At 42.1% G+C, this 27,295-nt stretch overlaps 1 protein-coding gene across 2 annotated transcripts; it reads right to left on the reverse strand.

Moving 5' to 3' along the window:
• Positions 1–384: 384 nt before the first annotated feature.
• Positions 385–25,976, reverse strand: ciita (class II, major histocompatibility complex, transactivator). Of its 2 annotated transcripts, none has more exons than XM_030409018.1 (23): positions 24,709–25,976; positions 14,812–14,874; positions 13,772–13,834; positions 12,088–12,135; positions 11,903–11,971; positions 11,321–11,413; positions 11,123–11,188; positions 9,928–9,975; positions 8,798–9,013; positions 7,352–7,402; positions 7,149–7,262; positions 6,992–7,051; positions 6,658–6,875; positions 5,190–6,496; positions 4,381–4,917; positions 3,586–3,765; positions 3,418–3,489; positions 3,245–3,325; positions 3,046–3,129; positions 2,811–2,894; positions 2,621–2,704; positions 1,170–1,253; positions 385–1,022 (listed from the first exon to the last, which is right to left on the reverse strand). In XM_030409018.1, exons 1-23 carry the CDS (start codon positions 25,967–25,969, stop codon positions 947–949), a joined length of 4,959 nt encoding a protein of 1,652 aa, XP_030264878.1. In that variant the 5' UTR covers positions 25,970–25,976; the 3' UTR covers positions 385–946. The 2 variants fall into 2 exon arrangements, with proteins under 2 accessions (XP_030264878.1, XP_030264879.1); XM_030409019.1 differs by lacking the exon at positions 24,709–25,976 and adding an exon at positions 19,748–19,905.
• Positions 25,977–27,295: the final 1,319 nt, after the last annotated feature.

The raw sequence follows: 27,295 nt of genomic DNA on the forward strand, positions 1-27,295 counted from the left end.
GGTTGTTGCTAAAAATAAAATTGCAGTTTCCTAATTCTTTACGTGAAATAAATCTCGAGAGATACCAGAATCACTGGGGAACATTCAAAGTGACAATCATGTGTCTTGTTCAGTTACCCCACGCTTATTTTACCATGACGTCCACATTAGAGGAAGTCTGTCTCCGCACCGTGTCATCTGTAACATTTTCTTTGGAAAAAGTATGGTTTTAAGCAAATAAAGTCATACAATATACTACCCGGAGTTACAGATACCACGACACAGTTAAAGGTCCGCTGGTTTCAAAATAGAGAAGAGAAACCTGTTGGAAAGGAAGTGAGCAGAAGTTGTTAGAAGACCTACGAATTCAGTAAACACGTGAAAAAAAAGAGAGCGACAAAGACGTACCCGTTGAAGAGATAAAACCTTTTTATTTACATTAAAGTGCCTTGTGATCGTTAAGCAAACTGCCAAATGTACAGCCACAGAAGGAGTGCGGACAAAAAAAAATACTGTTTGTGTTACGCACAAAAAAAAAAAAGAACACACACGAGGAAGAAAAATCTATGCATGGCACAAAACTCGCCATCATCATATCATGAGGAATAAAATAGTGCAAATGTTCTTCTTGAAATTGTACCAAGCATAACCACACCCCCTTGAGCACATGCAGCACATTGGGGTTCCAAGAATTAAAAAAAAAAAAAAACATGTACTATTTCCTGACAGCAATGAATGGCATCTTTGAAAGGACTGGGCAATAAAGCAGCAGATCTTTCTCAGTTTGTGTTTGTTTTAGTGCTCTCTCTCTCTCACCTTCTCCATCTCCCTCTCTCTCTCTCTCTCTCTCTCTGTCGTTTCCTGTTCCCATCCACAAAAAATGTGCGGCGTGTAGTGTAAACCTGTGAGCACCAGGTGCATGATAAAAAGTCCACAGCCTTATAGTAAAGAGGTTCCATCTTGTTTTCTAATGCCAAAGGATGCGGCTGTCCTGCTGCTGGAGTCTCTCGAACACTCCGTACGGAATACACTGGTTCCACAGCCTGTGATGAGACGAGACACAACACCATGAGGAAGGGAATTACACAACAGGACTTTGGTTTTGAGTGTGGAGCGGTTGGATGCCTCGTCCTAAAAATAGATCGGACAGGACATGACGGTGGTTGCACACATGCAAACGTTTTTCTCACCTCAAAGTCTTCATTCTTTTGCAGTTTCTCAGACTGACTCCCAGACTCTGTGCGCCCACATCAGTGAGCTTGTTGTACTTGACACTGTGAAAAGGAACAGAAAACAGTTCACACATTAGATGTTTCTTCCGTGCGTACAACTGTATCAACGGACAGCGACAAACCCAACGTTTTTCATATGTTGGTGACCACGTTTACTTTCGTCACTGTCACTGGTTCCTCTTTTGTCGTTTGTGTGTTTAAATACATAATCTTTCCATCTGTTGAATGCTTTGATTAATAATGATGGTAAATGGTCTTGCATTCCAGTCTACTAAAAGCGCTTTACAATACATGCAACTTTCACCCATTCATACACTGATGGTGGAGTCTGCCATGCAAGGCGCCAACCTGCTCATCAGGAGCAATTTAGGATTCAGTAACTTGCTCAAGGACACTTCAACATGGAGCTGGGGGCAGCCAGGATTCGAACTAGTGACCTTCCGATCACTAAACGACCCGCTCTACCTACTGAGCCACAGCCACCCCATGATGATGTTCAATACAAAATACAGACACCACAGTGCCTTTTCACATAAACGAAATAAACCAGGTATTACAAAAAGTTAATTGGTTTCTCCAATATATTTCTTGCTGGCAGGAGCATCCGACGTGATGGAATTTATAACTTTGCTTCAACACCTTGAAAAATATTGACATTTGATACCGAGTTTAATACTGCAAAGATCAATCGACACAACATTGAGGACATACAGATTGTTAGTTTTTTTTTCTATCAAAAGATAAATATAACAATTCAAAGACCACAACATAACAACATGGTACAATTTTTCATGGCAAGTGGCAGAGAATAGCAGAATGACTCCAGTGCAAATGAAGTATCACAATTTTGTGATTCATGAATCTTTGAAATTAAATCTATAGTTTTATGTGTTAAGCACAAGTTAATTTACTTAAGTATATTCCTACAAATGGAAACTCTTCTGCCTGGGATTCCTCTGGCGTGGTCACTTTGAGGGGAATTGGCGTAGCTCTTTGAATTACAAACAGCTGTAGGGGCCGATAACGGACCAACAGACTAATCAACAACAGTTTCCTGGGCCATCTTAGTATTTTTGCCTGTCCTGAAGTATTTCCAAACACTACTTCTGGTTTAATCTTTGCCAACCAAAACTGTTCATGGAAACTCTCCTCTTGCCATCTTTACTGAGCCAAAACTGTGAGCTAACTAGATGGGCCAATAGAGAATGCCTTTGTACAGTACAGGGCCCACAATTTTGTGCTACGTCCCTGCTAACTGGGATACATAAAGGGCGACTTATAAGGACGACTACTTATCACAGTACACATATACTGTACACATAAATACACACAGAAACAACTAGATAGATAGATAGATAGATAGATAGATAGATAGATAGATAGATAGATAGATGTAAATATAGTCTTACTCCAGGTCGGTGAGGGAAGTCATGTGTGGCAGGACAGCTGCTAAACTCTCTGCCCCTACATCAGAAATCTCATTGCTGTAAAGACTGAAAAAAACACAGGGGACAGAGAGGGAAGTGAAAATCTGTGGGTTTACAGTATGCACCTTTTTGGGTGTTGTGCAGCTATATGTGTATCTGTCTACATATATACCTTAAACAGTGCAGTTTGGGCAGATCTCTCAGTGTGGTTGCCAGTTTCTTCACCCCCTGGTCCCCAATGCAATTCTGTGACAGGCTAGAAAGCAGAAGAAGAGAGCAAACACTTGGTTAAACACTAATGACGTGCATAGGGATCTTATCAAAAAAAAGTTGACCCATTTTGTATTGTGGGGTCAAATATCAACACAGCTTTGAGACTGAGTAGGATTAAACAGGATGTTACTCACTTGAGTATCTCCAGGAAACGGAGTGAGACCAAAGCATCAGCCAATTTCTCTGCTCCTTTGTCCCCTACCTTACAGTTCTCCAGACTGAAGGAGAAGATAGAGAGATACTGTCAGAGACTAGAAAACAAAGTATAAACAGAGAGAGACTGATGCAAAGCACACATGAGTCAGAACTGGAGGTAAAGGTGTGAATATTTACTCTAAGCGCTGTAGGTTATGTAGACCTGGCAGCAGCTCCCACAACTTGGGAAGAGCCAGGATACCATTGTCTGGACCGAGCCTAGAGGGAAAGACAATGTCATCATGCTGTCGTCATCATCATCTTCATCATCACTGAGGTCAATTCATATGTTAAATGTCAGAGCTACTCACTCGAACTCAAGCTTGTGCAAGTCTGTGACAGCTGGTACCCCCTCTGCCAAAATGGAGTCAAACTGGCTAGGACTACAAGAAACAAAAGGACAAATGTGAGCAGCCACACAAACACATAGTTTGCATGATGCAAAGCACAGCTGGGTGTATGTGTGTGTGGTGTATTACCTGTTCGACAGCCTCTTGTGCATATGTATGTTCACCAATTTTGCCAGGTGCTCTATGTGGCACACCTGTGTGGCTTTCAGGGGGTGAATCTTGAATTTGGACACTGCCCCTTGCTGGAGCTCTTCTTCACTACTCTGCTGCAGCTGCTCCCACAAGGTGATGACATCGGCAATGCAGGCCCTAGAGGACACACGAGGGATGACATTGCTATTAATGGACTATCTACAGACTTGGATGAAGGGCTAAAAATGAAGCCAAAAAAAGCAGAGTTACTATTTTGACTATTATGAGTTTTGTAATAAGTTTTGAAACAATGGCTTCTTAAATTGAGACAAATGCAGACAAAGGCAGGCTTCTGGGCCGATTATTTGGAAAAAAGGTAAGACCAGTGTAGTCAAAGAAGTATTGACCAATCACATTATCCCAAATATAGTCTCATACTGCCCATCAGCTATTGCTTGTAAACGACTTCACTTTCTATGAGGATATCATAACTTATCGGTATTCATTTGCAGATATGTGCTACAAAGATTAGCCAAAATGATGCACACAGAAGAGGAAGTCTTGGCCTGGATATCCATTATCCATATATTCCCTGGCAACACCAGAGGCCTTGAAACATTGGCCGCTGCCGCCAGAGGCCAAATAGTCATCAGATAATAGCTGATGGGTTCTAAAACTTGCCATACATTAGGCTTAAGCCGGAACACATACTTTTGTGTTTTGGAAAGGCTACAAGACAGTAGCTGATTAGGTCTTTAACAAACACTACAAGATGTGGAATGTAACCCGTACCTGTATGTGTTGATGTTGTTGAGCCCCACCAGAGCTCTGAGTCCAGAGATCTGTATCCCAGAATCCTCCAGATCCAAACAAAAACTTCTTCCTTCAGTTCCCCCTATTTTGAGAATGTTCTGCACGGCGAAAACGTCTGATGGGTTGAGTGGAACTCCATGAAATGTCAGGACTTCTGGAAGATTTGTTGCAAGGTGAGCAACTAGTCGTGTGCTGCCACTGTCTCTGCTGCCATCGCCATGGGTGGAGCTTGCCTCATAAACATAGTGGCAAGACTCCAGGACCTGGGCAGGACTCAGGTCTCCATGTGAAAGACCTTCAAGGTGTTTTGTTACTAAAGCCTGCTTGTTGCTAACCATATCTCTAAAGGCAGTCTCCGTGCATGAGTCAAGCCTCTGCAGCTCTGTCCTCTTGTGAAACAGAAGACCGACTGCAAAACGCTGAGTGAGCTCGAGCTCCTCCCTTTGAGGGCGCCGACGTCCCTTTGGGCCTGATTGGAATGGGAGACTCAGGATGAAGTTACGATCTGTTACAGTCCTGGGGAAACAGAAAGTGAGAAAGAGTTAGGGGAATCCTGAGAGGGAAGGGCATTGGAAGTGAAGGAGAAAAGAGGCCAGGAGTGTAGAGGGATAAGTACTTTCATTTTTAATCAAACAAGGCACAGAGTTTATTCACGTTTATTCCCCTCTCAAGGTCTTCAATTCATTCTATCAATCAACCACTTCTCAGCTAATCTTTTTTTTAAAATATCATTCTACTGGAAACATATAAAAAGTCAATTATTTTCTGATGAATCAAGAAACCTTTACCTTGACAAAGACAAATGGACCCCCGCCAAGTAACTCTGAAGGAAAGGACTGGCCCACAACAGGATGAGGTCATCACCAACGTCAGTCTCCTTCCTCGCACCGTCTCCTTTTATTCCTCTTCCCATTTCTTCTCTACCCTCTTTTTCTGCTCCCTTTGTCTCACCACTTGAGACAACCTGCCTCGTTCTCAAGTCATAAGAAAGGAAAAGCCCTGTCCTGTGGCCGAATCCCTTGAGTTTGGCAGATATAGTCCGTCCTGGGACGAGCACTGAGGAGTTTGCTTTTACGCCATCCCAGGCCAAGGAACTCAGTTGAGACAGCAACTCTCTGTCCTCTATCCTATATACTTCCTCGCCAACACTTTTCATCTCCTCTTCATCTTCTTCTTCTTCTTTCTCCTGTTTCTTTGCCCTCCTTGCTCGTTGGGTGCGAGTGTTACCCTGTGCCCTGGACGTCGTCCGAGCTTTCTTCTGACATGTCTGGGTTGTGGTTTCCTCTACAGATATTTCAGTTTGAGGTTCACCCTGTGCCTGCACAGTCTCACTGTACTCTTTTATTTTCAGTTGAAGCACTTGATGGCAGAGCCCAGTTAAAGTTTGCGGTAGGCACTCTGAACTTTTAGACTGTTCTAAAACCATGCAGACCAACCGACATACTCCAGGGTTCCAGCAGAAGAGATGTAGGTAGCTGCAGCTTTTTAAGTTGTCCAAAGCAGATGCTCTGAGGGCAGGATCGGTGAAGTACTGGGACAAATATGTCTCTATGTCTGCGGGGGTGAAGCCGCACACCTCCAAGAAGCTGTCCGCCCGCCGGAGAAGCTGGGTTGCAGTGCCTCTTGGTCGGGTAGAGAGCAAAAGAGTGCAGCCTGGAAGGAGGACCCTTTGAAGGATGGCAGAGTATAACTGCCTTACTGTGTATGTCTGTGCTTTACTGTCCCTCTGCAAGGATGTGATCAAGTCTTTTTCTTGAGTCTGGAGTAGAGTTTCATAGTCACGCAACTGGTCAAACCCATCAAAAATGATGAGCACACGCTTAGGGGCCGCAAGGATCTGAGCATACACTGCCTCTGGGTCCAAGCAGGGAGGGGCAAAGGAGGAGATGTTTAATAGTAGGGTCTGTAGGCTAAAGGTAGGCTCTGATAAACTTAGTGCTTTGCCGTCTAGTAAGAAGACAAAGTCAAACTGTGGGATACAGTCTCTGGACCAGTCAAGACACAGCTTTCTGATCAGCATGGTTTTACCCATGCCAGCATTGCCAAGAAGCACTATGTAGCGTTTGGGTTTGTCTCCATTTGGGCCTTCGAAGATCTGAGGGGAAAAAGGAAAGCATAAAGGATCCAGTGAGTTGCAGCCAATGATTTAAATAGTCATATAAACAAATCAAAATACTTAGCATCATTGTATTTAATTAAGCTATGTTCACAAATTACATCAGCGGGTGTTCTATCCAGTGAAAGTAAAAATCTCACCTGTCCCCGTCTCAAAAAGCTTTTTTGCCGATCTGTATCTCCCATGATAATCATCTCTTTGTCCAGGAATTTGCTTGTGTTTTTTCCAGAGCGAAATGTCTCTCTCTGGCTCACTTGGACGTCCACGTAATGAGAGGTCAGGCTAAGGCCTGCCTCCATATCCTGGCAGGTTTGACTCATGTGTGCTTTGGCTTCCTGAATGTGGTCCTTTACAACCTCTGAAAATAATAACACAACTGAATACCAAAGTGCTTCTATATAAAGCATCTTTTTTTAATTCCAGGGAATTTTAAATCAAAGCAGGACAGTGGAATAAAAGCACGTGGTAACTTACGTGGAATGTCAAAGACAATGGGAGACTGAGGAAGAGGCGAATCCTTACATGTAGACATCTCTGAAATGCAAGATGTCATGGTATTTGTAACACTGCAATAATTAGCTGGTTAATTCATGCACACGGATAAAGAAATGAGACATATTTTGTTACTCACCACTGCTAGGGGAGACAGGTGAGGCACAAGTGGCAGACATGGCCTTGCTAGCAGTGTCTGACAGAGATCCTGGTGGGGATGAACTCATTTGGACTGGCGCTACTGCACCATCCACTGCAAACACAAGAAAATGAAAATGAAGAGCCTGCATACACATATACAGCAGTTGGTAGACAGTGGTTGGCCAATTGTTTTCTACTCACCGGGAGAGAGGGGTGGCAATTGGCGTTTGCAGGGTGGTGAAGCAGCAGGAACTATATTAGAAACAGGGGTTAGAGTGTGTACTGATAACGTGGAACATGAGCAAAGAATAGACATACATGAGGCAGCAAGGAAAGTTAATATGTATACAAGTTGTTTGCTCTATATAAGAATGAAAAATATATATTTATAATGAAAAAGTAATTTAAAGTCACATCAATGCCATTTTTATGCAGACAGATTAGAAGACTTAGACTTAGAAAGGTCATTATCCTTAAAAACATTATTATGATTGTGAATCAATAATCTTAAAATGTTCGTCACATCCAAAATGATTAGATTTCTTTTGTTTATGGCTGTGTTAGAATTTGGATGGTTGGCTCCAGCTTGTAACAAGCTCAGCCAAGTCAGCCAACAGTATAGCTAACAGGTAACAGTATTGGTATTACACAGTATTCATGTTTTGTCAGCGATCAAGAGTCTTGGTAGTCGCCAGTTTGTGGAAAAAAATCAACAATGTAAGAATGGTTGACAGTTTGCAGCCAGCAACATTAGCTAGCATTTAGCAACATTAATGTTTGCTAGCGAGCATTAGCAGCATTTGCTAATGTTTACTAATGCTGACATAAGCTGAAGTTGCTGATATTACTTACTATAGCAACTCGAGCTAGTGCACAAACTGGTGACCACTTGAGGGGGCAGATGATTCGAACAGCTGACTGTACATTTAGAAGCTGAATGTTATTAATAACACCGTTAACATCAATTTAATAGAATGAAACACAAATTAGATGGGTAGAAACAAAATGGAAAACAAAAACTGAAACCAGTAACACATACTTCAGGATTTAGAATTAGACTGGCAACAAATCTCTATCCTTTGTGAAGCTTATTCCAGATATGTTGCATGACAACTAAATGCAGATTGATGTACAGCACTGTCGCTGGCAGTGTCCCTAAGAATCACCAATCCGAGAATTGTTCTCATCATTTGGGGGGGAAAGGGGCAGGGAATTTAAACAAAAAAAAGGATCAAGGACTAAGCCCTGGGGGACTCCACCTGTCATGTCTGTATGCCAGCATATGCACAATTCAAGACAAAAACAAAGTAGTCCCATAGTAGTACCATATGTCCAATTACATCAAAGGCACCATTTGGTACAATGGGACCAGGTCTAAAAATGTTTGCAGAAATCTGGGTGAATGTGAAAGGTTTCTGCTGAACAAACTGATTTGGTGCAGGTCTGCGGTCACTAATGACAGCTGGATCACAGCTATACTTTTTGGAAGAAGCTTAATGATCAATTCTTATTTTTATTTTCAGGGCAATCCAGTGTTTATTTCCTCTACACAGCCAACAACTCTCAAGCACAATGTCAACAACAATGTAAACTTCTCAAGCAGGCAGTTGAAACTGATAACACAGTGTTTGCAAATTCTTTACTCACCAAATATGTAAGTAGGTGTAGCAGCTGCACTGGGGAGTGGAAGTTTAATGACCGACGGGGAGAGTCTTAGTGTCTGAACAACCTGATAGCCTGAAGAGTCTGGGATGGTGATAAACTGAATGGAGGGATGGAGATGAAGGATTCTTGGTGGAGTTGTGGAGAGGCCCGCCATCTCTGCTGCACTCGGTGTTGGACTTGTTGTTCCTGTGTCAGCACCTACAAAACAAGCATTGACAACAACCTTATCATTCTCTTCCTGCAGGTTTTATTGACCTTGAGCCTATCAACAAGGGAGGCTGTGCAGGAAAAACAAGCTGATGGTTTACTTTCCGTTGACATAACAAAGGATTTAGTGCCAAAGATTTTGGGGCCTGACGCAGACTTTCACATGTGTTGAGACAAAGCCTTGTAAATGAAAGCTCTACAATACTGACTACACTGGCAAAACTTTATCTGAGAAGAGTTTTTATTAGACTGGGAGTTTATCAGATATCTAAAAAAGAACCGAACTGGACTGGCGGAAGTCGGGTGAGTTGAGAGTTCTCCTCAGAGTTCTCCTTTTGGTTCATCGGTGTGACTTCTTATCTGACAGCAACATATTACACTTCCTCTTTCTAGATATGTACTCCAGTGGCACAAAGGAACCAAGTCAAGCGTAGCCAACCTACATCTCTTTAACCCCTTAGCGTAGTGTTTGACTCTGGCAAAACAGATTAACTGTGCCACATGCCAAGTAGAATACCTCTGTAAAACACACACACACACACACACATACACACACACACACACACACACACACACACACACACACACACTTAAATATTAATATAGTCCAGTAGCGGACTCAAGATATTTAAGGGCTGGAAAAATGTGTAGGGCACCAGCTGCATGCGATGGGGCACTAGCATAAAGACATAGTACTGAAAGGCCACCCCAGAGGCCGGTTTGTCATGTTTCATTTTCACTGGAACATCCAAGAGGGCACCTTTGCATTGTTTTTCCTAATGTGGGAGCAACCACCCCCCAAAACCATGACATTTATTATCTCTCAGCTCTGAGGTGGTTACATTTTCCTTATCACTTCTTTGTAGTAAACAGAAAACAATTAATGGACGACTTTAGAAACTTACCTTGGTCAACAGTTGGCTCAGCTTGTGCCTCATTGGTTTTTGGTCGACCTGCAAGAATGGAAGAACTAACATTACAACATATAAATTGAATTTAAATTATTGAATTGGGGTCAATATAGCACGGATGCATTATATTGGGCTGATTTCACCCAGTACCAATAGGTGGAAAACCACCCAACAGGGGCGCTGTTTTGATCCAGTAGCCCAAAACTGTATGGGTCAAAAGAATTGGTGCTATATAGCTCACCTTACATGATGACAGCCAAAAGGAAGCCCAGAACCAGAAGTTTTAGCCAACTGACTACAAATGATGTCTTAACATTTCTGACAATCTTCTTAATACATGTTGTAAATGCATGCTTCCTAATGTATCAAGCATCCATTGTTTGCCATTCTTTTTATTGTACTTTGTGAAAACCGTAATTCATGACAGTGAACTACAAATTGATTCATGGTTGCTGTGTTTCCATCCAAATGTATCACAGATTCAAAATTGATTCTAAAAAAATTAACTATTTGGGATGGTTCATCAAGATTAGCAGTTGGTGGCGCTGATTCTCAAGTCAGAAAGCCGTGATACCATTGCAGAGGAAGAGGGCGCAAAAAGATTATGTAAATAACCAGACAAACTTCAGACAGTGATATGCAATGTGGACACACTGTTTGTTTCACGCATCAATGGTTACATCAGATCTGTGCGGGGCAATAAGGACTGTTTAAATCTGCCTCTAGAAACAGCTGATTAGTCATATGAATTACATGTTTGCTACAAAAAAATGTGTTTCTTTTCTTCTTTACTTTAGGGCGTGCATAAAACACGTCAATGAAGTTCATGTCTTGTGATGGACACCTCAAGTGAATTTCAAAATTCTTCTAAATAATTTCCTAACATGCTGAGATGAATGGAAACAATGGCTGCCTGAAAAAGAAGACCATTTACATCCAGATTTCTAAAACACAGCAACATGGCCTGCAAAAATGATGTTCATGGTAGTATACGTCATTTGTGGTAAAGTGGCTAAAGGAGCCAGGATGATATCTCGGTTTATAGCTCTGTTTAAAAGCACTGTAGGAACCACCTTAAATGATTGGTGTGAAAATAGGACAGTGATCAAACATTAGCTATGTGGTCACAGGTTACATATTTAACTGTCCCGCATTTGAAAGCCACGGTGTAACACAGTTAGTAGATCACCTGCTACTTTTCGCCTTTTGGGCCTCGATGGCGTGGTCTCCTCAGAACACCGTTGCGACCGCGAAACTGGAGAGGAAGAATGTAAATAGAACATGTGAACCTGCCACGTGTGCAAGTATAACTGAGCCGTTCAGAATGCTGCAATCCTAAGATGAAGAAGTTTTACACGACAAAAAGGTGATCAGGCTGGTTTTCTACCTCTGGGCCTTTTTCTCCTGTTACTCGCTTTGCCCGTCTGTCCCTGCTGGCTGCTGTCTGAGCTGGGCAGCTCGGATGGCAAGGGAACATCACCTTAAGTGTAAAGAAAGAGGAAGTAAAAAGAGTCAGTGAGGCAACTGGCAGACACAGTAACAAGAAACGGTTGTTATGCTCATGATTTTCAGTGCTGAACTGAAAATCAAGGCAGCGAAGCATGTTTCTCCAAACATCTTGAAGAAACGAAAAAAGGAACAGGCACACAGGCTAAAATAGCAATGACGTCATGGAGAAAAACATGTTTGTAGCCCTCATGTTATGTTGGCAGTGGCTTTACTTCCTTGTCCCTTGGGCTCTCCCAGACCCCACTGTAAAAATATTAACAACAAATGCAATATGTTTCCAATAATTTAGACTCAACAGACTTAAACCACATGTATTACACAAGATGTTTTATGTTTTCTACGTTGGATGAAATACAATTTGCATTAGTTTGTCTGAAACGGTTAGACCTTTTCTTTTTTTCCCTTTTGCCTCTTATTAATCAGCTGTTGCTAAATCAGTTGAACAGAGTAGATTACTTACTGCAGTTGTCGAGTTGATCTTCACAATTCAACAAAGGGTCACCAAAGATGGCAAAAAGCTCATCTGGGTCTAGGTAGGAAAACACGCAGAGGAAATTAGACAACATCGTCAACCTTTGCGTTCAAACTTCAATATGTGTTTTTACTTGTTATTACACAGTGTGCAGAGGTCTGGCTGTGACATACCCATTATCTTCCCCAGATAATCCTCATTCAGGAATTCTGTCAAATCCTCTGAAACACAAAATAACGGAAATTATCACATGGAACATTTCTAAAAGCTTGATTTTACATTTTCTGATGAAATGTTCAAATTTCCTAGTTTATCGAACAAAAAAAGTCTGTTTCTGGCTGCTTATTTTTTTAACCTCATAAAGTTTCAATAATGATGTTGTTCAGTTGCACTGCACTACAGGATTCCAAACCTGACAGCATCGTAACAGCAAGAATGGAAACAATTGGCTTCAGAACTGGCACACATCCCAGTTTAAATGATTTGGGCTGTCTGAAAAAACACAGAAGGGACCCAGGAGGAGCATAAGAAGCTCGAGCCCCCCATTTTGCTACCCTGAACGTGACTCAGATATTCAGCTATAACTGGTATGTTGAATGAATTCAGTAAAAGACGGCCAGCACATATGGTGGTGGTTACTGGAGGAGACGGAGAACACCACCGGTCATCTCCTCCTAGTGAGATAAGTTGAATCTTGTCATGACTCTGATTCATGTTCTTTGTGTTGTGTTCATGTGTCTGCTTTTGTCTTGTGGTTTCTTGTATTTGATTTCCATGTCTTTGTATCATGTCTTGTTGTGTCTCATGTTTTGATTTTCCATGCCCTCGTGTCCTTTAAGTGTCTCCTATGTTCTTCCCTCTGTCTCCCTCTGTCTGTCAGTGTCCTCATCCATGCCTTCCCCTCGTTATCTCACCTGTTGGTCCACCTCACTTGTTCCTTGTCTGTTCATCAGTGTCTGTGTATTTAGTCTCTGTGTTCCCTTCACTCCTTGTCTGGTCATTGTATTCTGTCTGTCTCTGCCTCTGCCCACATCTGCTCATGTTCCTGTTCCTGCCAATCTCCAATCTCCAATCTCCAATCTCCCCAAGGTATGTGTTTTTGGACCTTGAGTTTTGCTTTTTGCATTGGTTTTGATTTGTACTTTGCCTTTTTCGGTTGTACTTTGCCTTGCCCTTTTTGTTGCTACTTTGTCTGGCTGTTTTGCGTTGCTACTTTGCTACTGCTACTTTGCTACTGCTACTTTTTGTCCATTTTTGTCTTTCTGTTCCTTGCTCTTGGTTTTTTGTATTCAGCTTTTGTTAAATAAAAGCTCGCCTTTTGTTCCCCATATCCTTGCCTCCCGTGTGTAACTGCATTTGGGTCCAACTCCTATCTCCAAAGCCTTTTTAGTTTTCCCCTTTAAACCCCAGACCTTACAAATCTACTATAACTTTTTAATGCATCATGTTATCTGGAAAATACCCAGTTGATCGCTAACTTGATTATTCGATCAATTAACAACTTTATTGCTGAATTTAATGCAAAAGTTGCTTCAGCCATTCAAATTCAGATCATTTGGAAACTGTCCTGTTTGTTATTCCACTTGGTGTAAGTGTTGATCCAGGTCCCTTTAATGGTGTGTGTGTGTGTGTGTGTGTGTGTGTGTGTGTGTGTGTGTGTGTGTGTGTGTGTGTGTGTGTGTGTGTGTGTGTGTGTGTGTGTGTGTGTGTGATGTTTTGGACAAAATGGTTCAAAGGAGGCAGAGTCTGATCATCTCACCAAAGTCGAGCAGCTTTTGGTTATTTCATCTAGTTCTTAATGGACTTTCCCACTCAATGAATAAATGTATTTGCCATTCAAACTCTCACAATACTAACCTGGTAGATCTCCCAAGTCAAGACCAGTGAATGGGTCCAGATCAGCTTCCTGCATCTTGGCACCTGATAACACACACAGAAACGCATACAATGTGATATCAATGCGTGAGGACTGAGAGCATCATAATATATTGAGGTTGCCTGTATTAAACTGTCAGCCTCTCGACCTGTGTGCCCTAATGTGTGCCACTGACTGCCGATGTCAGATGAGGACTCGTGACTGCAGCCACAGTCACTTGACAGGTAAGCTCTACAGCTCTGCTCTGCATATAAGGTTTCACACTTTCCTCACTGCTTAACATCACTGTAAACACAACGCTGCTGCCACTGCTGTTTCATCTGCTGCCTGTGCCATTCTAGACTGATCAATGCAGGTCTCCCTGCATCTCGGTGGAGGTTGTGCAAAAATCAGTGGCCTTACTACTATTATAATAAACAAGTTGAAGGAGATTGAACAATTCATATTACATTAAGAAATGCATGTTCAAAACTACACTTGCAGTGTATCCTCTGTTTTGTCTCATTCAGAAAAATGGTCTAACAGGGTCTGCTTCATAGTTTAGACAAATTAAGGCAGCAGGATCAGAGCATCTCAGCCGTGTCTAGTGAGATTTACTAATGAGATTATTTTGCTTGTTAATTGGCTCAATCTGTCCTGGAATGAAAACCACCTGATATAGTAGTCGATATATTACAGGGGCACTATGCAGTTATGGGGCAGACATTCAAATATTTACAATATTAATGAGGCAATAATTCAAACAGAAATATGTTTTTAAATATTTTCATATCTGAATAAACAAGCTGTTCTCAGAGAAAAAGAAGGTCCCAGAACACTGTTTGAAGCCAGAAAGGTGGCAGGGTCCGCCAAATGTAAACAAAGTAAAACAATATAAACCCGTGTTGTCCTTTTTAAGGTCAGTTTATTTATTCAGTCATGAAACAAGTCACAAAACCAACACTGATCATTCATGTATAACCACTCCACAGAGCTCCTTTCTACAGTCTAAACAGGTAATTCAGACTCAGACAATACTAACCTTGGAGACTTCCCAAGTTAGGACCCACAAACGGGTCCTGATCCACTTCCTGCATCTTGGCACCTGTTGACACGAATAATAAAATGAATTAATAAATATACTGATGATAAAAGTTTCTGATGAGTTATAGTTGCCTAATCTCTTGCGTTGAGCAACTTCAACAATGCCTGTCTTCAAATAAAGAGCTCTGCACATTGATCCCATGGTACGTTTCAGAATTTCATCATTTCTTACTTGTAAAAGCCAATGCCGTCGTTGTGGTTGTTTCCTCTGCAGATGCCACATAATGAGTGTGCACGGTCTGACATGGAGGCGACAGAAAATTACCCACCAAAACTTGGTGCCTATACCAAATAAGTTATGAGGGTATGAATACTGAGAAGCATTTACAAATGTTCATATTATGAATGTCTTGGATGTTCAGCTTTGTGTTAATTCGGGTAACTATCAGGTACATTATATGAGACGGATTTAAAGGGAAAACAACGTATCTCAGATTAAATCAAGGAAGATTCATTTATCAAACATCTCACCTACACCCACTCACAAACTGAAAACAGTTTTCCTTTTCCGGGCTCATGTTTGGGTTCTGCGTGTGTGATTGTGGTTTATGTCTGTGAGGTGAGTGTGCGGTTCGTCGCTAAAACACCTCTGTCTCTGTACTGCAGCTAACTAGGATGGTGAAAGGCTGCTCCTTGAAGAAACCCCCCAGCTCTCTAAATTATATAAATTATTTATGAGTATAACTCTAACTCAGCAGAATATGATATGCTGCTTTTACTCTTACGTTTGTCGGATCAGGACTAAACAAGATGCACTTTGACTTACAGCTACAGTCACTCGTGCCAAATTTCCTCTTCGGCAGTTTCATACAGGATTCTCATGTATCAATTCTTTGTTTAGCTTTCTCTCAGAGACGCAGAACTACAGCACATGGTTTATATTATGCTCATTTTAGGTTGATGCCTTTTATTTTGGTCGTCGACAAAATAATGTTTAAACGTTTAATGTTAAATTATGTTTTCCTCAGACTGTCCCTTGCTGCAGCACCTCTGTCTCTTTAGTAAGTCTGTCCTGATTGGTCGGGGGGGGGGGGGGGGGGGCGGGGTCTACTGTATAGTTGTGACATCACAACCTTACAGAGATCCTAAAGGCATAGTTTCTGAATACGAGCTGGGTGCAATACCCTGTGGACTGAGTATTTTGGTGCAATCATAGTGTTTATATAGCGCCGAGACCTGCTTTGTAATAAAAAAAGATACGACAATCTCACTTTTAAAAATGTGGAATCTTTAAATTGCCAATTAGTTCCTGACGATACAAGATCCTTGGGGCTGATACAGCTACCAATGTTTTGTGATTTTTTTTTGGGGGCGTTTCCCCTAATGTGGTTATCTAACAATGGTGACAAAGACCATTTGATGGAAATACAATCAAGAATTATAAATGATTCCTCGCATTTTTTTTTTTTTTTTCTGTAAAAACCAAAAACTTCCATATCAGCTGATATTGGATACCAATAGTGATATTCTCCGATAGGCCAGTATCGGTCGATGATATCCGCCAGCTGATATATCAGTCGGACTCGGGCTCCAGTCATGTTTTGAGGAGCCTCCCTGCGTGGTTCTGAGGCACATCCTAAGAACTATGCCAAAGTGGTGAATTTTTTTTTTCTTCAACCGTGTTGTGATACAGCTAAGGAAACACACCCATATCTCCATAAGATCAAACCGTCACAAACGTGTAAAGCATGAGCCTCGAAACCTGGACAAAAAAGAGCACTGTGCTGATGACTCATTGCTAAACATCTGTGATTGCTGGCTGAAAGACTACAAAGGATGTCAGAGGCTTCCTGCACTTGGGAGGGACTGTTTTTCCCATGTTTTTGGTGCTGAGCGATGAAGAGTTAAAAACTGCAACATGCCTCATTTCCTGTCACCGTTCTTTAGTGGTACGATCTAATAAAAGCGTTAAATGACAAAACAATCCTGATATAAAAGTAGCTTTTAGAGAATATAGAGAGGGGTGAGGCAGAAAAGATCAGAGAGGGGAGGGCAGAGGAGAAGAACTGATAAATGTGGTAAAAGAACTTGTGGGGGCAGCTTGTGACGATGTTTTGAGTCCCACTGGTGCAGTTATGTTATTGCATATCTCTTAAACATTTCATAATAATGTCCTGTTTGAAATTGAAACTAAGGCACTGCTCAAACAAGGCTGACAGGAATGGATACATGTGGTGTTTTTTATAAAGCGCTGACAGTTTTGGTTTGGTTATCTCAGACAAAGACTTCCCCTCTTCCGTCTCTCCTTCAGTAGGCTCAGGCCGAGCTGACATGGTGCACAAAGCTATCCCTGATGTTGACTCATAGATGAAAGCCACGGGCGGCGTTGTATGGTTAGGACTTTAGCCTCATGGTACGATTGTGGATTGCCTGACCTTGATGCTTTCAGGTTGAGATTTCCCAGGCGCACACGACGAAACCCCAAAAAATCAAGTCCTGACACACACGCACACCCATATCTTTGTGCGATCCAACCGGGAAAAGAAAAGTTCAATTGTATACGAGGCGGTTTTAACTGTGGACAAAAAGAGGAGCAAATGAGATGCTTGTCACGATGAGTCAAAGCCTTGGGTATAATAACACTAACTTATCTGATGATCTTATACTCAGCCGGGTGATAGGCAGTCAAAACAACAGTGATTGCTGCCGAAAGCCTACAAAGGATGTCAGAGGCTTCCTACCAGCGTATATGTTTTTTTTACACCAATATGATTTAAAGTATTCAAGGAGAGCGATAACCACTATTGAGTACTGATATACATCTTCAGTTAAAGGTGTTAACATTAAGATTAACCTGTGATGTAATATAGCCAACTACAATTTACTACTTAAAGTGACATTATGTAACTTTTTTCCATTAAAGCAACAGCATCAAGATCGAGTTGGTGGTACAGTGCCTTGTATTAGGGTGAATGGTGTCACTGACTCAGCCCCCATCACCTGTTTCTGCACTGTGTAACCTCAGTGAGAGGGCGGGATCACAGCGTGACATACATGTAGACTTCAGCATGCAATAGATATGTTTTCACGGCATAAAACTGTTATTACCTAATGAGTTTTGTTTGTAGTTAGCACCTACATTGCGTTCGACAAATTGTTACAGACGTGGGACTTGTATTTACGACAGTGCCAAATACTACATAATGTTGCTTTTAGGGTAATTTTAAGGTACTTTATTTGAGTATTTCCATTTTCTGCTACTTTATACTTCTACTCTAATACATTTATATGATAGGTTTAGCTTATTATTATTATTGCTATTATGCTTTAAGTATTATAAATATTCACATCTCGATTAGTCAAGTTGTCATTACTGTTGTAGCTGCTGTACCCGCCCCCCCTTCAAGATGACCTTTGTTGTGAATTGGTGCTGTACGAATAAAGATCAATCGATCGATTGACAGTTTTTTTTGCAAATTCAGACTACTCAGGGTTGACTCGCTATTACTAGTGACATGAAACCAATCAGTATTGTAGGCAGGACATTGTGTTAGACCACAGACTGATGACTACAGACAGAGGATGCTGCTTCAGAGCCAAAGAAGAGCATGTCAGATTTGTCAGCTGCACCTATGGCCCCCTCTATCACTTATCTTATCCACTGGGAAGCCTTCTCTACCCCACATTTGGACCCTTCTAGAGGCTCCCCATGGTCCAAAGGAGGCTGACCTCCTCTCCTGTCCTGTCCTGTCTGTTTGATCCTTTATTGTCCTAGCAGGTAACCATATGGCATCAGTGTGTGGTTAGACAATCCAGACACACCCTTTCAAAGATTAATCACCAGGACTCTGACAGACAGAATCAATTGGGGACTTTGTACTCAGATCTGCACTTGGGGTTTCTGTGCAAGCCAACAAATCCTGCATATGTGGCGCACTATAAAAAAAATGTTGGTGCCATTTCCTGTCACACCGAGCACACTGCCTGCACTAGCAGTACAGATGAACGCTGGAGATAGTACACCAATTTAACTTTTTTTTTTTTTTGGGGGGGGGGGGGCGACATTTTAAAAAGCAGAAGCTATGGGGCTGACTAGTCGCCTAATAACACACCAAAAAAAAAACAACAACACACATTTAGAGAACCATGTTGCATCAATAAAAGCAAACACATAACTGCATGGAGCATCACACATGGTTGGGGGAGCCAAAGCTGCAACAATGCTAAGAAAAGCCTTTAACATGGCAAAAATCTTGATCATGTATGAGTTGGAGGCCATGTTGCATGTGCTCACACACAAACACACACACACACACACACAATGGCCGCCGCCCACCGCATGCGTCTGTTTGTTGTGTCCAGAGCGCTTTTGCTTAACAGTGAAATCACTTTCTTTTCATTCTCTGGAAGTCCCCCCAAAGACCCTGCGTTCGCCAGCTTTCCTCTCCCACGACCTCGTCTCCACGAATCACGCACCATTTTACGCGCATTTGTGAGCCACACAAAGGCACCTTACACACGCGTAATGCAGAGCGCGCTCGCATTATAATGGCTGAAAGTTTGCTGATTTACACAGTGCATCACTGATAAAAGAAAGTCTGGGTGCTAAATCTGACGAATTCGACGTTTGTGCGTGAATAACGTTATTTAAACATGTCAGATTGCAAAATAAAGAACGTTAAGCACGAATAAAAACAAAAACTTATTATTTCTTCTTTCTTTGTGCTTGTGATAAAAGTCATGAAAAAAAACAAAAAAACTTTACGACTCTGCATAACTCAGTCAAATAAGATGAACTCCTCACATACAAACTCAAGTAAAGATAAGAAATGTAGATGAGAGGAAAGACCCCCGCCGACATCTTTTCCTATCCATATTGCGCACTTTGGATAAACGTGCCCAAACCGCCCCATCAGAGCCGGGGTAACTTTTACCTGCCGCGCCAGCCTCAGTGGATGATGATGATGATGATGATGATGCGCTGGTCCTCTGAACTCCCCGTGTATATCCTCTGTGCGTTAAACTGAGTACATCAGCCTCCGCACATGTCCTCAAATGACCTGTACATCAGCCAGTGCGCACAAACCTGCTCGGTCTAACAATAAAGCCCGGTTTTGCTTTCACTTTGCCCCAGGAGCGCACACGGCCACGCCAAAACGAGGCGGTTTTCAGAGACGAAGAAGGGGCAACAGCCGAGTGCGTTCCTGCAACAAAACTCTAGTTTCAGTTTACGTCTTCAAAGATATGTAAAATTCCCCCATAAGGATGTAATAACAGCACTAAATAGTCATATGGCATACAGGCTCCTGACAGTTATTAAATATATCCCCAACAGTCAATTCAATTATATTTGTCATGAAGTCTCAACTATAGATGTGTAAGTATTAATTATTATTACTATGATGTTATTAGGTGATCTTGCGGGTCAGCTCATGTCACTTCTTTTCCATCACTATCCTTTATCAGTGATGTAAACTCACTTTCTCAAGTACTGTACTTCTACTACTACTGTATTCTACTGTGTATAATCTTTAGGTACTTAATTGAGTATTTCCACTTTCCGTTATTTTATACTTCCACCCCACCACATTTCAGGGGCAAATATTGTACTTTTTAACTCCACACTTACTTTAGTTACTAGTTACTTTGCAGATTACATGCTACATCAGAGCTAACGTAGCACATTTTTGAATTCGGTAATCGGATAGAAGAAGAAAAAGGAGACCGAATTGTCTGATCCGATAATCATTTGACCAACAGTATACACTATAATACACTGTATACATATTATACAGTTTGATATACTAAATACAAAAGAATCATTTAAAAAAGTACTGAAACTATTGTATTTTATTTTTACTTTTAATACGTAAGTACATTTAATATCAAGGCTTTTACCCAGGTAACTCTATTTGTGTGGGTGACTTTCAATTTTACCTAAGTTATATTTTATCATGATATCTTTACATCACTGCTCTTTATGTCAAAGGTCCACCTGGTAATAAGGTCTGTACCAAACTGAGGTTCATCTTTTTCATTTTGAGCATTACGAAGAACATTTCAAAACACTGGGGGGAAAATAGCTACTTTAAATACACGTTGATTAATGTCAACTGACGAGATATTATTTGGCCATTGACAACATATCGTCTGTGAGACAATGATAAAATGAAACCATTCAGTGAGGTATGAAGCCTCGTGTGATCTAAAAAAACTAGTTGAGGCATGGTGGGGAAAGAAAGAGGGGAACTGAATGGAGAATACAGGACATAGAATTCAAGTGAGGTGTGTGTGTGTGTGTGTGTGTGTGTGTGTGTGTGTGTGTGTGTGTGTGTGTGTGAACGCACTTGTCTCTTATTTTGTGTTTTATGTTCTGGCGTAACGTCCTAGGATGGCATAAACCAGCCCACCTCACACAATATATTATTAGGGTTTGTAGTTTGTAGTTCAGAGACTGTAAGCAGAAGCCCATTGTGGAAAGCGCTGATTAGATATAATTCTACATTTGAAAAATACAACATTCAATTTGAGCAAAAATGTGAGCACTTTTCCCAGCCAGGTGCCTTATGATATTGAATATATGCTCAGATTGCTTGAAATCAATGCGATCATGATGAAACATGGTGAAAACCGACACCACACACCTGCATGTCACAAACACGGAAATGCGGGGAGTTTTGGCTTGGTAAAGTGGAAAGTACCCGCTCTACCTGTTTTATCAAGAGCAGATACACACTTACCTCTCAACATGCCAGGCTGTCCATAAATTACCTCACACAGGTTCATACCATTAATACCTGTTGGTCAGCCTTGTTATACAACAGTGTTGAACTGTTTCCTTGAGCAAACAATGGGTTTGAGTGGACACAATCACAGTCAGCATAAGGAAATACCGGGGAGTTGGGAAAGGGAAGAGTTTGGACAGGGTGGGCAATATGACAGAAGTTGAAAGGAAGCAAGGACAAAGACGGGGATGGGGGGAAAATCTTATTGGCCAACACTTTAATGTGGCACTTTGGAACAAAACTCCGCCCTGGTACTTCAGTGGCATTACATAAAACTCCACAGAGAAAAACAGGCATTTGGGCCAAACACTCCCTGCCCTGTCATTAAAGTTTGCTTCACTGATAGCAGATTTCCCACAGTAAAGTCCACCATGGCTGTTTAGGGCCCAGTTCATCTCATCCAGCATTACAAACTCCAACTGTTTCACACATGAAACTGTAAGTCTGAATGGATAACTGAAGCTTCATGAGCTCAGTATCTAATTCTACAGTATGGTCCTCTGGCTGCTCCCTGATTCTCTTCTGACTTTCACAGACATTACATCATACATTTTGTGAACACTGTCCTCTTAGCTGACAGGTCACAATGCTGCAAAAAGTCAGTGCAATTATTTAGGGACGGGGGCCACCACATGTCACTAAGCACTTCCGCTCAAGTTGGTACTGAAGTTAAACACTTAGATACTTGTACTTGACTTGAATGTTTCTTTCTTTTTTATGACACTTTCTATTTCTACTCCACCACATTTCTGGGAGAATATTTCACTTTTTTTTTTTACTACACTACATTTATGTGACTGGCTTGCTTACGAGTTCAACACATCAAGATAGTTTTGCTTTTTTTGTAAATAGGCGGGAAATTCATTGGTAACTGCTTTGATAATCCAAAGTCATTTTTCATGCAATAAAATGTTATTGTTTAAGTTTCTCTAACATGAGGACTCAACACTTTTTCTTTTGATACTAATGATAATATAAAGTTTCTGTATGTGATTTTCTTTTTTAACTCTGTACTCTCACAGTAACCACTATTATGGAGTGTTTGGTCGGCAACCCAATATGTTTGCTAAAACAACACAATGCTCAGGGCAGCTTTGAATATGATATTAAAGATATGATATGCAAAATCTCCATATCAAAAAAGCAATCTGTGATTTGATTCAAGGTAGTGGTGCGTTCCCTTTTGCTGCCTGTTGCTATAATTTGCGGGTAAGCATCACATGATAGGTCAAAGAGTGAGGAAGGAAGTCGGCGAATTTGACTTAAGGTAACATGAATAAAACTTTGAGAGTTACCTCGTCTCTGATCATCTCTGCCTGAGTCGCATTCGTATCGTTTTCATCAGCAGGGATGGTTGCGAAACAATGAAGACATCAACCTCCATGATCCAACTTTCTGGCATCATTAAACAACGTATTTTGGGTTATTTGTTAAAAAATACATACTGTGAAGATAATGATTTTAAGATTAGAATAAAAGTTGAACAAAACGATGCACTGAGATATGTCACTTCGAAATGCTAAAAGCAGCATCTCACCGGCCCAACCGTTGGCCGTCTGGCGCACTTGGGGCGAGTGGAACGATTTCAGGAAATGTTCGGTGCGTTCAGCGTTGTTGGAAGCTTTAGAGCCGCACGGACGTTGTCTACGCCGATTAAACGTGCAAAGTCTGAGAAGGTTGGCTGTCAAGAGGATTGGACGCCATTGGATACTCTGATTGGTTGTCTGTTCAATGACCATTCTGATTCGCGGTGTGCTAGCGAATCAGCTCGGTGTGTGGGAGGGACAAACCACTTTTTCCCTCCTGCGACGTCTTCGTAGAATAACGAGCCCGAGAGCAGACAACGCGACCATCAGCTCAGCCATAATGATCTTTCAAGTAATGCCAAGTATTGTATTCCACAAACGTCTTCTCAGGTCAAACGAATAGTGAGCCAGTACTGTGTACGCTTTGTTTTTCTTTGATAATCTATGGTCTGCACTCCGTTCCGTCATTTCTTATTTTCATGTTTTGGAGTAGTGGCATGAGACTAGCGCCACCTGATGTTAAGGAGGCCTATTCTATCTTGCGCAAGTGCAGAATATATGTGCTGCTGCGTAGTTGGCAGTTGCCGAGGCGGTCTGTTTCAGTGCAACTTTTCTGATGAGAGGCAACAGAGTGGTCAGATAAAGGCAGTTGGCTGTTAATTTGAGTCTGGGCGGTGTGTGGGGGCCTTAACACTCCCCTGGGCCTGAGCTTCCAGTCTGACCTGCTAGCTGCAAGGCCAACTGTGCGGCTAACTGAGTTAACCAACTACAGTTGGCAGCAGTTAGCAGTTACTATGGCGATACCCTGCCTTGTTTTGAATATGAAAGAGGCACTTTTAAGATTAACCATAGTTTCGTTTTCGGGCAAGCTAATTTTCAATGGGGTGCAGGGGCATTTTTACGCTAGCATCAAAATCGCTATTCTTAAAACACTAAGAAGGCTCGACACAACATGAAACTTTGCTTGTAGTGTCACCAGGGTCTCTACACATGAACACAAGCATTGAGAACATTGTTTGTGTACGCAGAGGAAATTAGCTTGCCCAAAAACGAAACTACGGTAAATCTTAAAAGTGCCTCTTTCATCGTAATTATGAATTCACACGAAGGTTTGACTCATATTCAATCACAAATAAAGCCTTGGTTGCTTTCCGGCAAGAGTTTCACTTTAAGACAGATTTTCAGTACAAAGTGTCTCTACAACATGGTGTTTATACTTTTACTTATGCAAATATCTGAATACCTCATCCGTCAACTCCCTTTTGGGCTCCGCATCCCAGCAACTCAGAATGAAACTGAAAGTAAGGCGCACCCTTCACACCCAAACCTGCCCAGCCTTTTTGCCAAAAATAACAAAACAGACAAGCATCCCAAAGAAACCATAAGCAGGGGTTACTTTCACTTCATGATTTTTGTTGGAACGCTGGGAAAGGGAAACTGGGAGGCATCTTGGGACAGAAAAAAAGTTTGGAGATTCCCTAACAACCATGAAATTAAAGGCTTTGGCAGTGTTCCTATAACCCCGGTGGATCATTTTAATAAGAACAGATGTAAGGATTGGCAGAAGAACAACAATACACTTACTCCACTGAGGATCCACCATCTCCTCGTCCTCTTTATCCTCGTGCAAGTCTGCTATGTCGTCACTGCTGCATGTGTCTGTAGCACCTGCAGCCCTGAAAACACTTTCTAGAACACTGAACGTCGAGCTATGATCCGTGTTTGAGTAAAGCGAGTTATCTTGTGCGTTGGTATGAGTGTCTGTCGGGTCACAGGAAGACAGTAAATATCCAATATCTTCTGCCAATCCTGGAAAGCCACATTGTGCATCTGCGGTCAAACAGAGCTGGTCCTCTGTCGCACCTGTCGTACCGTCAGCTACCCAGCAGCCATCAAGCTCGCCCAACAACCTGTCTGTGATGCTGCAGCTTGTGTCTCTCGCTGCACAGGCTTCAACAGGTGAGGCATCCAAATGATCCCATCCGGTTGTCGCCGCGCTGTTGTACGCAGAGAAACCGAGGCCCTTCAGCGTGTCGGTGGCGACTGTACCCAGTGTGAAGTTTGGCTCTGTACAGTTGAACTTGTCGGCGTACAAATCTAGTGTCCTGCAAGCTGCTGCAAGCTCTGTTTCCTCCTCCATATTCAAAGCAGAGCATTGTGCCTCACTGCCTGTCGTGTTTTCACTTGCTGTCAGAGAAGGAACCAAGGGCAGCAACATCCTCCGTCCTCTGTCCCAGTGCTGCCACACAGGGACAGCTATCCGTCTAGCCTCCTCCTCTACCTGCTCTAACCACTCCTTCTCATCCTCTAAATTCCCCCTTTTCATTCTTTCATTATCACTTGCAGGCGTCTGCACTGGTTCTGCATGTCTAAGCAGTTTCGTCATTTCATCATCTAACCCGACGCTGTGTTCATAGTTAGGTCTAGAAAGGTAGTGTTCTTCAATCCAGTCCAATGGATCAATTTCTGGCCCGGACCTTGTGTTCGTTTGTTCATCCGTTGGTGAAACAGGCTCCCATCTTGTCTGGTTGGGGTCAGAGATGGGAGATTCTTGGCAGCTCACCTCAACCGACTGATCCTTGTTGAGGTACCGGTGGGTGTCCGAGCATGGAGAATTAATCCGATCCAAACCTGGTTTACATCCTGTCTCGCCGTGAGCCGGTCGGTGCAGACTCAAGCTCTTGCCGTAGGCCTCCGAGATGATCCGGTCCTCCACCAAACCCTCCAGCAGGGCTCGGACCTCGGCAGGTGAGGCCCAGGTCAGGGCCAGCCGCACTGCGTCCAGAACCTCCCCGAATTGGGCCATGGCGACGACGTCTTCTCCGTGGTCATCGACGTCTGGCATGCGAGACAGCCACTAGTGGATATGATTCAGTTTTAATTCTTTTTTTAAAGGGACATTGATTTTGCTTGGAAGGCAGTCTCATCAAAAGAGGGAGGTGTTTGTGTGGTTGGAGGGGAGGGCTGATTCAGTTTTTTGGGGGAATGCATGTGAAAGCTGGAGGTGGAGAGATCATCAGTATTGGGAAGTGAAGTTTCTGACAACAATCAGGTCTGATGAGTCACCGTGTCACTGATTTTTAGGGACTTTCTATTTGTCCGACACAAAATCACACAGGCAGAAATACATTTGTTTATTCCTCTGATTAAAATCACTTCCCCCATTTGATGTCGAGTGGGATCAATTGTTCACACTCAACCGAGCATTAATATTCAGCATGCTCTCTTCTCTTTATATAAGAAACAAGTCCACTTTATTGTTTATCTCAGGGACTAGAACTGGTTTGGCTGGACAAAGCATGCCCAACTGCCATGCTCCGTATTCACCCAGCTTCATTTGCCTAGTTTCACCCTGGCCACACCTCATGTGGTAAAGTTAATGACAGAGAGGCAACTAGGTCAATAATTAAAAACTGGTTAATGCTGACCGGTGTAATGGGTAGTTTGCTTTAAAAGAAATGGATTAAGACTGCAGCTTTGCCAAAACCAACAGAAGCTGATGTGTTTTTTTCACACTCTCCAATACGGAAACAGTTTAACGCACTACTTGTTTTGTACATTCTGTTTTTAAGGTTTTTGTGTGTATTAAATCCTCTTTAGTTTCCTAAATGTGCTTGTATTCTCGGAAATTAAACTGACAGTATTTTTCAAGATCACTCTATCTTTTTTTTAACACAGAAATAAGTTCAAATTGAGGTCATAATTTTATGGCTCGATAAACTGCAATTAGCACCATCACAACATAAATGCAGCGCAGCGTGGCACGTCCAATGTGTGGGAATCGCTTTGTGGGGCTGCGGCTGCTGTTGTTTTGTCTGTTAGCAGGATGCAGATGCAGTTTCACATGTGTTTTTCAGTGAAACCCAGAGGAACTACGACTATGTATGGCAAAGCACATGCAAGCCGATCGCGCGTGCACGCATGCACGCACGCATGCACGCACGCACAAAACAAACTGGCAGGACTTGGCAGTAGAGGCCTGGTGGTGAAACTGATTGCACCACTTAAGCTGTCCACACAGCCATAATCATTATCAGTGAAGTCCAATGGCAAAGTACTGGAGGGGTTTAACATTAACGACAGGTGATATCAAGTGATATTTGAATCATCCACATATCGAATAAAAAAGGTTTGTTCACAGTTTGATAACTTTGACAGAAAAGTGCTGAAA

Source organism: Sparus aurata, chromosome 23 (genome assembly GCF_900880675.1).
Source record: "Sparus aurata chromosome 23, fSpaAur1.1, whole genome shotgun sequence".
Classification (NCBI taxonomy): Eukaryota; Metazoa; Chordata; class Actinopteri; order Spariformes; family Sparidae; genus Sparus; species Sparus aurata.

Bases quoted from the DNA above. Each gene is read 5' to 3' on its own strand.
- ciita (XM_030409018.1), bottom strand. From the start codon at position 25,969: ATGCCAGACGTCGATGACCACGGAGAAGACGTCGTCGCCATGGCCCAA. The intron at 2,705-2,810 runs GTATATATGTAG...TGTTTTTTTCAG, and splicing joins CCCAAACTGCACTGTTTAAG to TCTTTACAGCAATGAGATTT. The intron at 1,023-1,169 runs GTGAGAAAAACG...GTCTCATCACAG, and splicing joins AAAAGAATGAAGACTTTGAG to GCTGTGGAACCAGTGTATTC.